The sequence below is a fragment of the Gadus morhua genome, chromosome 2 (genome assembly GCF_902167405.1).
Source record: "Gadus morhua chromosome 2, gadMor3.0, whole genome shotgun sequence".
NCBI lineage: Eukaryota > Metazoa > Chordata > Actinopteri > Gadiformes > Gadidae > Gadus > Gadus morhua.
This window is the reverse complement of record NC_044049.1, coordinates 20897595-20913566: the sequence shown is the minus strand read 5'-3', so window position 1 is coordinate 20913566 and position 15972 is coordinate 20897595. Positions and strand designations below refer to the sequence as shown.

Here is a 15972-nt window from a genome sequence, read left to right as displayed (position 1 = left end):
GAGGGAATAGCTAGAGATCCATCTGGCTGGAGCGCTTCTCTCCTCAGAAAGCAATAAAGCTTCTCTTCACCCAGACCCTGTTCTAATGGACCATGGAGATGGGCGCAGACACACAGGAACACGCTTGGGTCCTCAGGAACAGGTCCTGCTGCGGTCTGTGTCTCTCAGAGAGGAGGACGTCTCAGTCCTCCAGGGAGCTGAGACTTTGGCTCACCTCCAAACCAAACCGACCACATCAGGCCTTGAGGCGTCAGAGTGCAGGGAGCTCACGCCTGACGGGGGTGTGGGTGACACGGGGGGGAGCTAGCGGACGCCACGTGTTCCTCGCTTCTACTGCTCTGACACCTCCAACACCGTCTCGGACGCACGGCTCACAGAGACCTCAGGGGGAAGAGCTCACCTAGACCCTGCACAGCCTTCCCCTTAGCCCCCCCACACCCCCGTCCTTACAAACTTATTTTATGTTGTACATACCGGCACTTAAAAACAGTTCTTAGCATTGTGTAGCATCTTACCCTAGCTATCTCTGTTGTATACAGGGAATGGTGATTGTTAGTGCTCGTCACTTGGTTCTATGAACATCCTTACTGTACCGACAGAGATATATTGTTGTTTCTCTTTCTTCTGACAAATTAAAAATACTTATTGTAAGTCCCTTTCGATAAAAGAATCTAGTAAACGCCCACAATTTAAATGCAAGACAAACAACGAGAGGGAAGGCGAAACTAGTTTCCCTCTCTGTCTGAGCGTAAGGTTACAGGCGTGACGTGTGAAGACCACCCAGACAGGGCTGTAAGACACAGAGGTCCACAGTCACCCCTGCTCGGTCGTGGAGGACCTCCTCCCACTGGCTCAGGCTGAACCAGCAGAGCCTAAACCTCATGGCCCACTGAGACCTCCACGAAGAGGCCTGGATAGAAACACAACTCTGATCTCCAAATTCAAATGAATGTCCAAGTGAGGGAGGTGTCAGGTTTCAAAGTGCAGAGGTTCAGTCAGGTTTCAGAGCGCTGTGCTTTGATTGGTGGACTGCAAATCCCGTCGTCTGACTGGTCAGTGTTTGGAAGACATGTCAACAAACATGAGGCCATGGGATAAACAGTCCATAATTAAAGGTATTACACCGCTTTGGTAAATACTTGATGCTGTAATTTTCGCAAAAATGATGGTGTGTGTGTGTCAGTACATAGAGTATGTAGTGTGTCTGTGTCTATGTACAGTATGTAGTGTGTGTGTACAGCATGTAGTGTGTGTGTACATACAGTATGTAGAAACACACACACAGACACATACCCACTCTCACACACACAGACAGACAGCCAGACAGAGCAGATAAGGGATGTCAGATAGTCAGACGTCCTCCCAGACACACATACCGTCAGTCTGAGCGGTGTTCATCAGTTTCATTAAGCTGCCGTACCGCTGGCCTACCTCATCACTCAGGAGAGGACGACACAGTGGGCCACATGCCGTCCACCAATCACAGCCGGCTCGCCAACACAGGGAAGTCTCATGGCAATATATATGCAAATGTCTCACAATTAAACGTATCATTGTATATTGGCTAAGTGCATCGCGCGTTAAGCAGCACTTGTTAAGGACGGCTCGTTAAGCACTCATTAAGACCCAATGGGTTGAACCGGCCCTTTGTGGAAACAACGCTGCCCTCCAGCCGCTCATCATTCTCATGTTGTTGTTGTTACCATGACGATGGTTGGGCAAATAATTGGATGGGATGTTGTTGTTTTTAATTGAGACAACCGAGGAATCTGAAAGGCAGATTGCTTTATCTTTTTTAAGCTGAGGTCGATTGGCTGTGGTATTTTTCTGACTGTGAAAGGAGGCGTGTGATTGGCTGTGGTATTGTACTGACTGTGAGAGAAGGCGTGTGATTGGCTGTGGTGTTTCTCGGACCATGAGAGGAGGCGTGTGATTGGCTGTGTCTCTGAGTGTGAGAGAAGGCGTGTTATTGGTTGACGTGTTCCTCTGCATGTGAGAGAATGTGTGAGATTGGCTGTGGTGTTTCTCTGACCGTGAGAGAAGGTGTGTGATTGGCTGTGTCTCTGAGTGTGAGCGAAGGCGTGTGATTGGCTGTGATATATCTGTGATTGTGAGAGAAGGCGTGTAATTGGCTGTGGTATTGATCTGACTGTGAGAGGAGGCCTGTGATTGGCTACCTGAGCCTGCGCTCCGTTGATCATCAGGTAATACAGCTTACTGAGGACACTCTGCTGCAGCTGGTCCCAGGAGATAGAGCGGTCCTCACGCATCAGGAAGGGAGGCCCGAACCTGGGGGGCGAGAGAGAGAGAGAGAGAGACGTCGACACAGGATCCTGCCACACACACTCCTCCACCTCCTCCTCCTGCTTACTGCGGTCACTACTCCTCCACCTCCTCCTCCTCCTTACTGCGGTCGTTACTCCCCAACCTCCCCCAACTCCTCCTTAGCACGGTCGCCACTGCTCCTCCTCCACCACCTCCTCCTTACTACTGTGGCAAGTCCTCTGCCTCCTCCACCTCCTCCTTACTACGGTCGCCACTTCTCCACCTCCTCCACCTCCTCCTTACTTCTGTCGGGACTCCTCCAAACGGACCCTGAGAGGGGCCTCCTCTCCACAAGGGGGGCCCGGCGGCCTAGACGGTGGAGCGGGGCCCTAGTGACTGACCCAGGGCCCCCGAGAGGGGCCACCTCTCCACCAGGGGGCCAAGGTGGAGCAGGGCCCCGTCTAGGTGGTGGAGCGGGGCCCTGCTGCCAGACCCAGGGCCCCCTCTCCATCCGTGCTAATTGAAGGCAGGATTGCTTTGGCCCTCAGCGGCTCCTGAGGGCCGATCTCATTATCTCTTCCTGTGAACATCTGCAGAGAGCAGAGAGCATGATGGGATTGAGGAGGGGGGGGCCTCGGGTTCAGAGTGAAGATCACATGACACGCCCGTTAACAGGCTCACACACTCATCTCTGGATTCTCCTCTGTGTGCACGTGTCAAAGATGCGTGTGTGAGAATATGTGCGCACACACATATTAATATTCTTCACTCAAAGATGTAATGAAGCACACGCACGCACACACACACACAGACACACACACACACACACACACACACACACACACACACACACACACACACACACACACACACACACACACACACACACACACACACACACACACACACACACACACACATTGGAGACATTTCAATGCACAGCCCTTGGCCTGATGGCTAATATCATTCCCTGGTGTTGTGATTGTAGGAGGCTGACCTGATCTGTCTCAGGAGCACTAAAGGACTGGGCGGTGCTCAGAGACCTCGGGTTAATTAGTGGCGCTGTCTCTGTCGTGACATTTGTTCCTGTCCCCTCTTCTTGCGGCGTCGTTCACTATAGCGTCCGCAAACAAACTAATCCAGGTCCCCATTTCACGGACTTAGAGACCGAGGCACACACTAAGAATTCTGAGCGAAGAATTCTTGGTGCATCTGAACCCTTCCTAGGTGCATCTGAACCCATTACCTAGGTGTCTAAAAGCCACCATGGGTCCGATGTTTATATCATACATATAATTGAGATTTGGAGTTCTCTCTGAGAGAAGGGCTCTTCTAGAACTTCAGGGTCACATGACTCCACTGGGGAGTTCCTACAGTGTTTATGTAGCCAGGTGGAATTACACTTCCTGGTGTTAAGAGTATAATTTTTTTCCTTGTTTTAATCGTTGCCATTTGTCTAACATGAATGTAACATTGTTATCTGCAATTTTATGACTTTGACTGAAATAATCCTCCAATTTAGAGAAACGACCAAGAGCCAGCCGCGGCACGGTGTGTTTGGACGTGTGGAGCTATGTCTGGGCTGTGAAAGTTTAGCTTTTCAGACTCTCTTATTGTATTACGCCACAGTGTGTGAGTGTGTCACTCTGTCTGAGCAGCGATTACCTGACGGTCAGAGTACCTGCTCATACCCCGATCTGGAGGTCCTTTACCTGACGGTCAGAGTACCTGGTAGTACCCGGTAGTACCCCGGTCTGGAGGTCCTTTACCTGACGTTCTGCGCGGCGTTGCAGACCAGCAGCAGGATGCGGGCGGGGCCGCCTTGGTTCAGGAACTCAGACGACAGCGTGCCCGACGGGGGTAACCTTTGACCTTCAGGACCAGAGGAGAAGGGCGAGGACGGCAGGCTGTGGTGGTACCCTGTTCACAGACACAGACACAGACACACACACACACACACACACACACACACACACACACACACACACACACACACACACACACACACACACACACACACACACACACACACACACACACACACACACACACACACACACAGGGAGAGAGACACAGAGAGAGAACCAAGGAGACAGACGGAGAGAGATGGAGAAAATTTGACTATAACTATGACCACATTAATATAGAGAAACACATAAAGTTTGCAATTAGAATAAAATCCTAATTTTCGTGGGTTCTGACGAGAACCATGACAAGCTCAGACAGCCCTGAGTCTATTGTTAACACCGCCTGCCACGCCTGTGTGAGTGCATGTTTGTGTTTGTATGTGTGTGTTTGTGTGTGTGTATGTGTGTGTGTATGTGTGTTTGTGAGGGAAACCCTTCAGCCATGTCTGCAGGTCACCTTGTGTTGTTCTCTGATTTATAAACTCAGACAGGCGAGCGGAGGCCTCTCATTGGCTATTAGGCTCCCAAGGATGCTATTAACTGCGCTTTTAATTTACAACCTGCTGCTGCCGGCCTCTGGACGGAGGCAGAGGTGTGAGAGACGAAGAGTTCTGCCTCGTGTGTGCGTGGGGTTATTTGTGGATGTGTGTGATGGTTTTTGTGTGTTTGAGTTGGTCGGTATGTGCTCATGCAGAGAGTTTGTGTGCGCTTGAGAGTGGCTGCGTGTGCTTGTCTGTGCGGGTATGTGGGAGAGTATGTGAGGCTGTGAGTGTGTGTGTGTGTGTGTGTTTGTGTGCGTATTTGTGTGTGTGAGGCTCTTTGTGTGTGTGTGTGTGTGCGGTTGCTGAGTGTGTAGGAGGTTTGGAAAACCTTGCAGCAAATTCCAGTCATTCTGCAGCATAGTGGCAAAGTAGACACAAAGTAAACAAGTTGAAGCTCAGAACACACACACACACACACACACACACACACACACACACACACACACACACACACACACACACACACACACACACACACACACACACACACACACACACACAGGATTAGATCTACAGGGTAAGGAGATCACATTAAGTCCTGCCGTGCGGTGAACGGTTAATGGACTCCTTTCTTCTTCTACTGAATTCCCACGAAGCCAATAGGAAGGTCTCTGACTCTAACACTAATCTTAGACAAACAAAATGACATCCCATAATTAAACACCTCTGTCCCAACAGGACACACACCCTGCCCGGCAACAACCCCCCCCCCACCGCACCACAGCCCGCCCCCCCTTCACAAGATGGCTGTCAGACATGAGCTCAGACCTTGAACACCGGCACACAGTAAACTGTTGCTGCAGAGGTGCTGTTTCTCTTTCTATTTGTGGAAATCTGTTTCCTCTCAACTAGAAGATGTAATCTAAAGCAGTGAACCTTGGGCAGTGAGCGTTAGGAGTTCATTATGCTGCTTGGCTCAGGCTTTGGGTTCACTCTGGCCCCAGATCAGATTCAGAGCGTTCACACCTGGAGCGCTGCCTGCATCAGGAGACGCCAGGGAAACCATGGAGAGGACCCTCACATGGACAGGAGCAGACCTGAGAGGAGACCTCTCTCTGGTCATCGGGAACACAGGACAGGAGCAGACCTGAGGAGACCTCTCTCCTGTCCCAGTGATAACAGGACTAGAGGGTCCGCTGAGGGGGTCTGAGTCCTGAATGGTTTAGAAGGGCAGCAGGCCAGCCGCTCTGCAGACTAAGAATAACCCTGATAAACACCGGGCTGAACTCGCGCTCTCCACTCTGCTTTAAGGAGTCGGAGAGAAACGTCTCACCCTGGATGAACAAAGAGGTCCGCTCTGCCTGAAGGCCAACGCAGGGCGTGAACCTGATGGGGACAACACAAACACTCTGACCTCCTCCGTCAGAACCTGAGCTAGACCAAGACCGGTCCACTGTGAGTGTCCTTCACAGAGTCCGTAGATCTCTCTCATACTCTCTTCTCCTCTGGTTGATGGTTTAATGAAGCTTTTAAAACCGACTTCAGACGCGTTTTATTAGCAGTGGGTGTCTTGTTACTCGTGTGTATTTTACAACTGAGTGTATTTTTATCCCATTGGCCATCTCTGTTCTTCACCGCGGTGTGATGGTGTGTTGGTGTGTTTGTGTGAAGGTGTGTTGGTGTGATGGTGTGTGTATGTGGGCTTTAGATTTAGCTGTTGTCATCGTTTCTGTTGAGAACTCAGTTTGAGGGAGGCTATATAAGTAAGCGTTTCTAAGAGAGAGGGATGTATAAAGTGGATATATGGACGGCTGTTACTATGCCAGGGGAGCCTACAGCCACACTGAGGACTGCAGGGTTAGAGGAGGGGGCAAGGAGGCTCTTCAGAGAGGAGATTCCTGGTAGATTCATCAGTTCTATTATGTGGTCTGCCAAACTGGAGGTAACAGCTCTCAAGGAAGAAAGGGATCAGGATATAAACGGCTCATTCTAAGTTAAGGACAGCACAACCAATCGTGTTTTTTCCTTGGACACAACAGCAATTAAAACTAATTATGTTGATAAAATCAGCCAAGCCCGTTCCACTAGAAGCTGCACCTCGAACAGATCCACAGGTTCACAACAAGCAACCACTACCACAACCCTGGAGTGCCTTGCTCAGGGGCATTACCCCGGCTGTTACCCTCAGCATGGCACCTGCGATCAGAGGAATACAAAGCGACCCCCCCCCCCCCCCCCCAGAACCCCCTTGGGGTTCACCTCCCAGCCACCCCTCCCTCAGACCTTTCCAACCCCATCCTGGCCGTTTATGGGTAATTGATTGGAGCCCGTCTGGATCACAGCCCTTTCAGGTTTGGTAATTACAGAAGCTACTTAACGCTCGCTCCTCTCTCTCTAACGCGGCGTAAAGTCAGCCCACCATCCGGATCCTTCCTCGAGAGGAGCCGTGACATACAGATTATCTAAGGTAGCGATACGGAGCCATCACCGGCCCTCTACATGTAAACGCCATCGATTCCTGACAGAGGCGATGACGCTCTGAGGGAATGACAAGCTCTCATTTGGCTGGAGACCAACGAATGAAGATCTCCAGATTCAACCATCGTTCCTGCTGCCCACAGAGATGCCTCTGTGCTTTTTTCTTCTGCTGAAGTTTTTAATGAGGTTCTTCGCAGGCAAATAACAAGATGTCAATGAAACAAATCACCTTTACATTTACAATCCTTCCCAGAAAGTACGGGCACAACTTATAAACAGAAGGTAAAATAGATGTGCAGAAATGGAAAATCTGTCTGCAGCCAGCTCCCACTAAGCCCTCTATCCCTGCTGTTGTTGTAATAGATTGTTGATGTTCCACCAGCCAATGGGCTTCGGGCCAGGCGGTTTTGTCGGAAAAGCCCAGAAGACGTCCAGACAGAGGGACACAGCAGCCTCATGCCTGGGTCCTCATGGAGGGGCACTCAGACTCAGTAAGGGGATCCTGATGAAGATCAGGACAAGGACTACCGGCTCGGAGCTCGTAGCGGACTGCCAGCGCTAATGGGAGAAAAGTATTATTTATAGTTCCTCCGCCTTGAAGTCTGAGGCTGGATAGGAGGGGGGGGGGGGGGGGGGGGGGGCAGGGAAGTGTTTATTGGTGAGCGTTTGCTTGGCAAAAGGTTCTGGATCTGGTGGAATGGCTCAACGATAACTTTATAAAGGAGTTCAAGTCAGAATTTATAGTCCATTTACTCCTTGCTTCTAGGAAGGTGTTTGAACGTTATGTCATCGTTTTATTATCATGGTTGGGGTTAATGATAACAGTCCACCAATGTCCTAGTCGGGGGCAGGTTCAGTCCAACCTCTTTTTTCAACCTATGCCCCATCTCATTCCCTCGCTCTTCCGACCCGTTGCTGTCTCGTCTCTACTTCTTCTCAGAGAGAACCCCTCAATCCTCCAGGGCTCAGCGAACCTGAGGTTCGGTGTGACTGAAGGCATATATCGGGGCTTTGGGGGTACATTAGAGAGGAAGGTCTGAAACTCTGATATTTGCATTTCATCTGACCTCAATCTGACGAGTCTGTCCCTGCAGCTGTGAGGCTCATGTTCTCGCTTTGTTTGCAGTTTGCAGTTGCATAAAAATAATCCTGCTCATATCAGAAACACCTTTATTAATACACCGGGACACTAGATCAACCTTAACACAAGTTTATTATACAATACTATACATGTTCGTATTGATTACAATCATTAAAGAAAATGGCCGACTAGGGACTGGGAATAAACCATCAAACTCTGGCTTTAAGTACACCATTAAACAGCCCCTACATAATATAACATATTATAATATATTATTTTACAGGAGGGTGAACAAACTCATTTATAAAGCTCTGTTTAACAACTAACCACTGGGCGCCATACACACACACACACACACACACACACACACACACACACACACACACACACACACACACACACACACACACACACACACACACACACACACACACACACACACACACACACACACAGGAAATCAAACAATGCTCTCACAGCAGTAAGGACCCCTAGGAAATCTCAACAAATTGCCAGGAGAAGTCAACTAGCAACCCTCATTTTGAAAATGAGTGATGGACCTCCTGCCATCCTGATTATAGTGATCAGCCAGCTCTCTGCAAATTATACACTGAGTAGGCTGTCTTTTGGACTGTTCTGTGTGTGTAATCTTCATGTGTGTGCGTTTGTGTAAATGTATATATGTGGGTGTGATTATGTGTGTGTGTGTCTGTTTGTGTTTGTGTGTGTGTGTGTTTATATGTACGTGTGTTTATGTGTGTGTAATCCTTCTCTATCTGTGTTTTATTTGTGTTAGTGTTTACTTGTCGGTGTGTTTGTTGTATATATATGTGTGTGTGTGTGTGGGTGTATGTGTCTATGTGTGTGTAATCCTTCTGTGTGTTGTGTATGTGTAGGTTTGTTTATACGTGTGTGTGTGTATATGTGTGTTTGTATGTGTCTTGGTGATGGTTTTGCATCGTTTGGGTTCACAATAATCAAACAGTAAATACCAGTTACAATACTAGTAGCGTGGTGAGAGCTGTAGTAAAAAATGAGTTTAAACATGAAAATAAAGCTTCATAGTTTAAGAAGAATACTATGATTTAGCCTTATTATGGTTAGATACATTCGTAGCATGATAAATACTACATGCAGTATAATCATGATTAGTAGAAGTAGCATTAGAATGTAAAGTAGCTGTAGTACTCGGATCATACATAGAAGTATTTGAAGTATGATAAGTTGCAGAAGTAGCATTAGCGTAATAAATAGTTGTATTGGTATGTTAAATAGCATTAGTACGATACCGTTTTAGTACTTGTTTACACTCTACAGCTACGGTGCACATTGTTTCACAAATTGTGTTATGTCCATGTTGAATTACGCTCTGAAGGTGAGTGTGGATATCATTTTACGAGACACAGGTTAAAAAATTATTTTTGTATATCGTAAAATATTATTGTGTGTGTTTATATGTGCGTTGGTGTGTGTGTATTCATGTATGTGTGTGTGTGTGTTCATATGTGTGAGTTTTCATGTGTGCAGTGGCGTAACAAGGCAACGACGGGGGGGGGGGGGGGGGTGATTGTTGACGGGGGGCCCCTGATTGGCCCCAGGCCCGTACGCACCCGCATACCCTGCTTACCGATAGTTACGCCACTGTGCGTGTGTGTTTGTTCACCTGAGACCCTTGCGGATCCCGCTCTGATGTAAAGGGGCGGAGCCTGAAAGGCGTAGATGACATCATTGTCGGCAATGCAGGTCAGGTCGTCCTCGTCGAAGAACGACCTCTGAAACCCGCTGGAGTAGATCTCTGTCAGGATGACCTGAGACACACACACACACACACGCGCACACACACACACACACACACACACACACACACACACACACACACACACACACACACACACACACACACACACACACACACACACACACACACACACACACACGAGACATCAGTGTGGTGTAATGCAGAGTTCATCTCCAGGGTAAGGACTCCTCCTCTGATCCCTAACCTCTCCACTCCTCCTCCTCCTCCTCCTCCAAATCCCAGCACAGAAGCAGAAGACGTATGACAGATGTATGACAACATGTGAGAAGCAATGTCTTTTTTTACAGTGGAATGTATGTTATGAGATGGAGTAATGCATAGGTAGCTAGGACTATATGGGGAGTGGGGGGAGGGATAACTGTATGCACAGGGAACAAGATCTGGTAGATGAGTATGCAAGGATGAATGAATGAGACCAGAATTAATGTTGATCGTATGCCTGGTTGGTTTGCTATTGCTATTGTTGCACAGGTATGGATGTATGAATGGAGGAGCAGTTTTTGGTCAGGATGAATGCTGAGTGTTTGGTGTGATTGCTATTTGCACAGGAGTGTGGGAATTTACAGATTGCTATTTTTGCACATGAATGATTGTTTGCACAATACTAAGTACAACAGTTTTTGAGCCTGTTTGTTCAATAGTTTTTACTGTTTTCGTATCTGTGATTTGCCAATACTATGTTCAACAATTTTGCACTTGCCCATGTGATGAACTGTTTGTATGTTGTATGTTGTATGTTGTTTCATACTGATGTGATGCAGCTATTGCCCAGATCCAAACAAATTTCTCCCCTGGGAGACACAATAAATTGACTTGACTTGACTTGAAGACAAACATGAATCCTCCACCAGCTTTGAGCCCCCCCACTCTAAACATTCAGTAAGAGAGAAGGGAGGGAGTTAGGGAGAGAGAGAGAGAGAGAGAGAGAGAGAGAGAGAGAGAGAGAGAGAGAGAGAGAGAGAGAGAGAGAGAGAGAGAGACACAGACAGACAGAGACATAGTGCCCTATTTTAACAGTCTGAAACGCAAGAGTGAAGCGCCAAACGCAAGTAGCTTTGTGGGCGGTTCTATGTCGATGTTGCTATTATACCGACGGATAAATGACTCTTGTGCCCGACGCAAATCTAAAAAGGGTTGCCCTGGGCCTGAAGTAGCCTAATTACCCGTGGGTGTGGGTTTGAGCGTAACGTGCCCGAAACCAATGAGAGTGCCATCTCCCATCCCCTTTAAGAGCCACATGCGCATTTGAATCTGACGAGTTGATATTTAGACAGCGCCTTTGCAGTCTCCGATGAGACGGATGCATGACCCCATGAATTTTAAACTTCAAATGGCTCAGTTTATGGCCAAATAATATGTGGGTACCGTGGTTACCTGGTCGGGGGAGATGTGTCCCTCGTCAGCAACCATCCTCCGCAGGCCGGCCAGGGAGCCCTGCAGCGGCACAGAGAGCCCCACACGCAGGTACCGCTGGCCCCGCGTGCTGAACACCAGGGTGACGCACAGTGGCCTGGGGGGGAGGGGGGGGGATACTGTAAGACTGCTGCTACACCTCCTCCTCCTCCACCTCCTCCTCAACCTCCACCTCCTCCTCCTCCTCCACCTCCATCTCCACCTCAATCTCCACCTCCTCCAAACATAGCGGCCTGGAAGGGGGGGGATACCTTTACCACTGCTGCTACACCTCCTCCACCTTCTCCGACCTCCTCCACCCTCCACACAGCGGAGGGTGGACACACTGTTACTCTGCTCCTCCTCCACCTCCTCCATTCCCTCTCCCCTCAGCCCTGGTTTTATCCTCCCTCCCTGTCCTCTGTGTATCTGTGTTTGGTCTCTCCTCCAATATCTCTCCGACACTCCCTCCCTCTCTTTATCTCTCCCTCTAGCTTTCTCTTTCTCCCTCTCTTTCTCTCTCTCTCTCTCTTCCCTCTCCCAGTTTTTATCTACCGTTCTCCTCTTTTAACTCATCCACCTCTATATCAGCCTCCCTCTCAGGCCCTCCATCTCTCCTCTCTACCCCCCCCATGTCTCTCCCCTCTCCCCCCCCTCTCCTATGTGTCTCACCCCTCTCTGGTGCTCTCTCTCCTCTCACCCCTCTCCCCCACTCATCCTCTCTTTCGGACAGGAAGGGACACACAGAGAATCACATGCATAATTCAGATACATTTTAACATTAATAATAGATCATTAGGGTTCATAGTTTTATGTCCGCGAAAATAATGGAGTTGGTTTTCTATTTTTTAAAAGCAGGAAGACGGCTCTGAGAGGGGCCAGGTCGCCACGGTTACTGCTGACAACCTCACAGGTGCAGCAGCACAGACACTCTGGAGACGACCTGCCATCGACCTATCACAGCACAGAAGGTGAGACAGGTGACCTGCCATCGTCCTATCACAATGCAGAAGGTGAGACCGGTGACCTGCCATCAACCTATTACAACACAGAAGGTTAGACAAGTGACCTGCCATCGACCTTTCACATTACAGAAGGTGAGACAGGTGACCTGCCATCGACCTATCACAGTACAGAAGGGGAGGCAGGTGACCTGCCATTGACCCATCACAGTACAGAAGGTGAGACAGGTAACATGCAATCAACCTATCACAGTACAGAAGGTGAGACAGTTGACCTGCCATCAACCTTTCACAGTACAGAAGGTCAGACAGGTGATCTGCCATCAACCTATCACATTACAGAAGGTAAGACATGTGACCGGCCATCGACCTATCACAATACAGACAGTGAGACAGGTGACCTGCCATTGACCTATCACAACACAGACAGTGAGACCTACGGTAGTCTAGACATTGAGGGGTAATGGTCATAGGTCACGCAGAAACACTGGGTTGATTTTGACGTTTATTGACAAAAACATCATGAATCATAATAAGAAAGAACTAAGACATGTCTTTGAAGCCTCAATGCTTTACAGTTTCAGTAGAGTACATCGCCACTGAAATCCCCAAGAGTAGAAGCAGCAGGAGCATCATGGTTTTAAGTAATTGAAGGAAGTGTGATGCATCGTCCGATACACTTCACTGACCACACAAATAATCAAAAACAGCCATTCCAGGAGTGTTTATGAGCAACTCTGTGAGCTTTACAACAGACTGTTAATGTTAATGTTGTAACGATTTTCCATTAAAAATGTCCTCCAAGCGGTGAACAGTGCAGACCGTAAACACAATGTAGATGTCTCCATAAACAGTGTTTTAGTGTTTCGGTCGGTTCAGAGGAATCTGTGTGCGGTGGTTTACAAAATTTGGGTGTGACTTGTGTTATCATAATCCCATCTGTGTTGCTGCTTATTGCAGAGCGTATCCTCAGAGGTGTTTTCCTTCTCGCTGTATCTGACCGAGCACTTTTACGCTGGTGAGCAATTTGTTAGAACAAGCCGGCAAGATCTCCTGAATTAGAAGGGAGGCGCGTGAGTGCGGAGGAAGACATGACAGAACCCGCTGGTGGGGAACGGGACGGGAGGGGGGCTGGGGGGGGGGCTGGGGAGACCAGGGGGAAGGGAGTGTGAAAGCAGCATTCACCTACACCTTTATCGAGGTGTACGGGAAGTACGGGTCATTCCTCTCTTATGTTCATGGGGAGCTTTGGGACGAGGTGACGAAGGAGAGGGTGTGGATGTTTTAACGGTGAAATTATAGACGTCAGAGTTCTAGAGAGAGAGAGGGGTGTAGTGGGAGGGAGAGAGGAGGAGATAGAGAACAGGAGAAATGGGGAGGTAGGAAAAGGGGAGGAAGAGGATTGCAACGAGTTAAGGAGAGACACAGATAAAGATATAGGGAGAGAGGGAGAAGTGAGGAGGAGAGACGATGAAAGATAGCAGGGGGGGGGGGGAGGAAGCAGAAGAGAGAGAAAGAGAGAGAGAGAGAGAGAGAGAGAGAGAGAGAGAGAGAGAGAGAGAGAGAGAGAGAGAGAGAGAGAGAGAGAGAGAGAGTGAGTGAGTAGAGAGCGAGGGGGAACGGTTCTGGGGTCTATTATTACCGGCCATCCCTGACTGACTCTGGACAAACCGTCAGAACGTCCAGCCGTTCCTCACAGGAAGTGGGCTCAGCGCAGCGTGAAGCAGCTCTACCTCCGCCTCCTCAAGGGCATCTCCCCGTGTCGCAGGAGGTGGAATTACTTCACGTGAGAACGGCCTTTGTCTGCTCTTACACGCTGTCTCTCACGCTGTCTCACACCTTCTCTCACACCCTGGCTGCCCTGGTTCTGTGTGTTAATTCTGTGTCGGGATGCTTGGTCGACTGAGCCAGTGTTCATCAGTCAGCACATTCAATGCTGAACCATAAAAAGTCGATTAGGATGAACAAAGTAGTGAATACGAGCAGCTTGTAGCCCATATAGGCAACCGATGCCTATACCAAGTAATAAAACAAAATGAAAGAAAGAAAAGAAAGAAAAATGAAACTGGATTGAACGTATGTGATCTGAATGAAGCTGAATGAACCCTAACCCAGTGAACAGCACCGCATTAATCTGAACCCCCGGAGCTGAATTAACCCTGACCCCAGTGAACAGCATTGCATGTACCTGAACCCCCTGAGGTCCAGGTGAGTGACTCACCTGGTGTGGCGGAGGGGGATGGGCAGCGAGATGCAGAGGAAGGGGTCGAAGGTGTTGCTTTGCTTCAGACAGTGGGGGCAGGTCAGAGACGACCTGGGGGGGAGATAAACAGAACCCAGACGTTAGCCCAGCCACGCAGCCACACAATGTGCTCATTTGTGGTTCATCTGTTAGCAGTTAGCATCAGCACAGGCAGTCCTGGGCTGATGCTAACCGCTAACAGGTGAACCGTGGTAATGTTAGCCTGGAGGGGTCGTCAGGTCAAATGGTTAGCCGTAGCCTGGCCAGGTGGGACTCGCTTTCCCGCCTATTCCGATCCCCCACCCTAACCCCTTACCCCTCACCCCTAACCTCTGACCCCTAAACTCTGACCCCATTGGTCTACGTGTTTGAGACCAGCGGCCACACCCTCCACCCCCCTCTCCTGTGGGGAGGAGGACAGGGAGCAGGTGGAGGAGCCGCCGTCAGGACAGACAGACAGACGCTGCAATAACAGAGCGGTGTTGCATCGGCCGAGAGAGCCGTGATCAGCTCAGACGAGGAGCGGTGAGTGATGAGAGAGAGAGAGAGAGAGAGAGAGAGAGAGAGAGAGAGAGAGAGAGAGAGAGAGAGAGAGAGAGAGAGAGAGAGAGAGAGAGAGAGAGAGAGAGAGAGAGAGAGAGAGAGAGAGAGAGAGAGAGAGAGAGAGAGATGCTATGGAGGTTGATGATAAGTTATAGTTGATTCTACCACTAGGAGCTACGAACAGGGGAAAGAAAAGACAGTCCCAGCAGTTTCCAGCCTGTTGCGTCAGTGTTAGCTTAGCGGCGCTGCTGTTGTTAATGACTCGGGGCTGATGCCTTCAACAGGGTTTCCCATGGGGCGACGAAAGGGTCGTACGCAACTGCCAAGGGGATCCATGTGTCGGCTCGTCTTTGTGATGGCTTGTCTTCTTATACGTTGTGTAGTGCAGCGTTGTATACTCAGATGACGATCATGTAAGGCTGGATTCTATCTTGTCTTCTGTCTCGCTGCTTGCTTGAAATTCTTTCGGGCTATGCATCTCTCTCTCTCTCTCTCTCTCTCTCTCTCTCTCTCTCTCTCTCTCTCTCTCTCTCTCTCTCTCTCTCTCTCTCTCTCTCTCTCTCATTCTCTCTCCTTCTCTCGACGAGGGGTGTCATTGGTGGAGATTGGGGGGCCGGCCTTGCCGTTACCATAGTAACGTCAGAACCATCAGCCCTCCTTTCTTCTCCTGGTTTCCTCTCGGACCGTTCTGCTCTCTCTCCTTTCAGCCGTGATAACTCTGTGATTGATTTCCCTCTGACCCACTTTATTCATTGTTTAACTTCACCGTCTGAACAACATCCCGTGGGATACAAGGAGAAT

At 49.2% G+C, this 15972-nt stretch overlaps 1 protein-coding gene across 1 annotated transcript in view; it reads right to left on the bottom strand.

Annotated features, from left to right (window-relative positions):
* usp43b (ubiquitin specific peptidase 43b) overlaps positions 1-15972 on the bottom strand; it is a 56160-nt gene that overhangs the window by 16089 nt on the left and 24099 nt on the right. Inside the window, exons 4-8 of the mRNA XM_030379823.1 lie at positions 14608-14700; positions 11407-11542; positions 9877-10021; positions 4035-4185; positions 2178-2289 (exon numbers count right to left, since the gene is read on the bottom strand). Of these exons, the coding sequence (XP_030235683.1) occupies positions 2178-2289; positions 4035-4185; positions 9877-10021; positions 11407-11542; positions 14608-14700 (637 nt within the window). The remainder of the gene's footprint in view (positions 1-2177; positions 2290-4034; positions 4186-9876; positions 10022-11406; positions 11543-14607; positions 14701-15972) is intronic.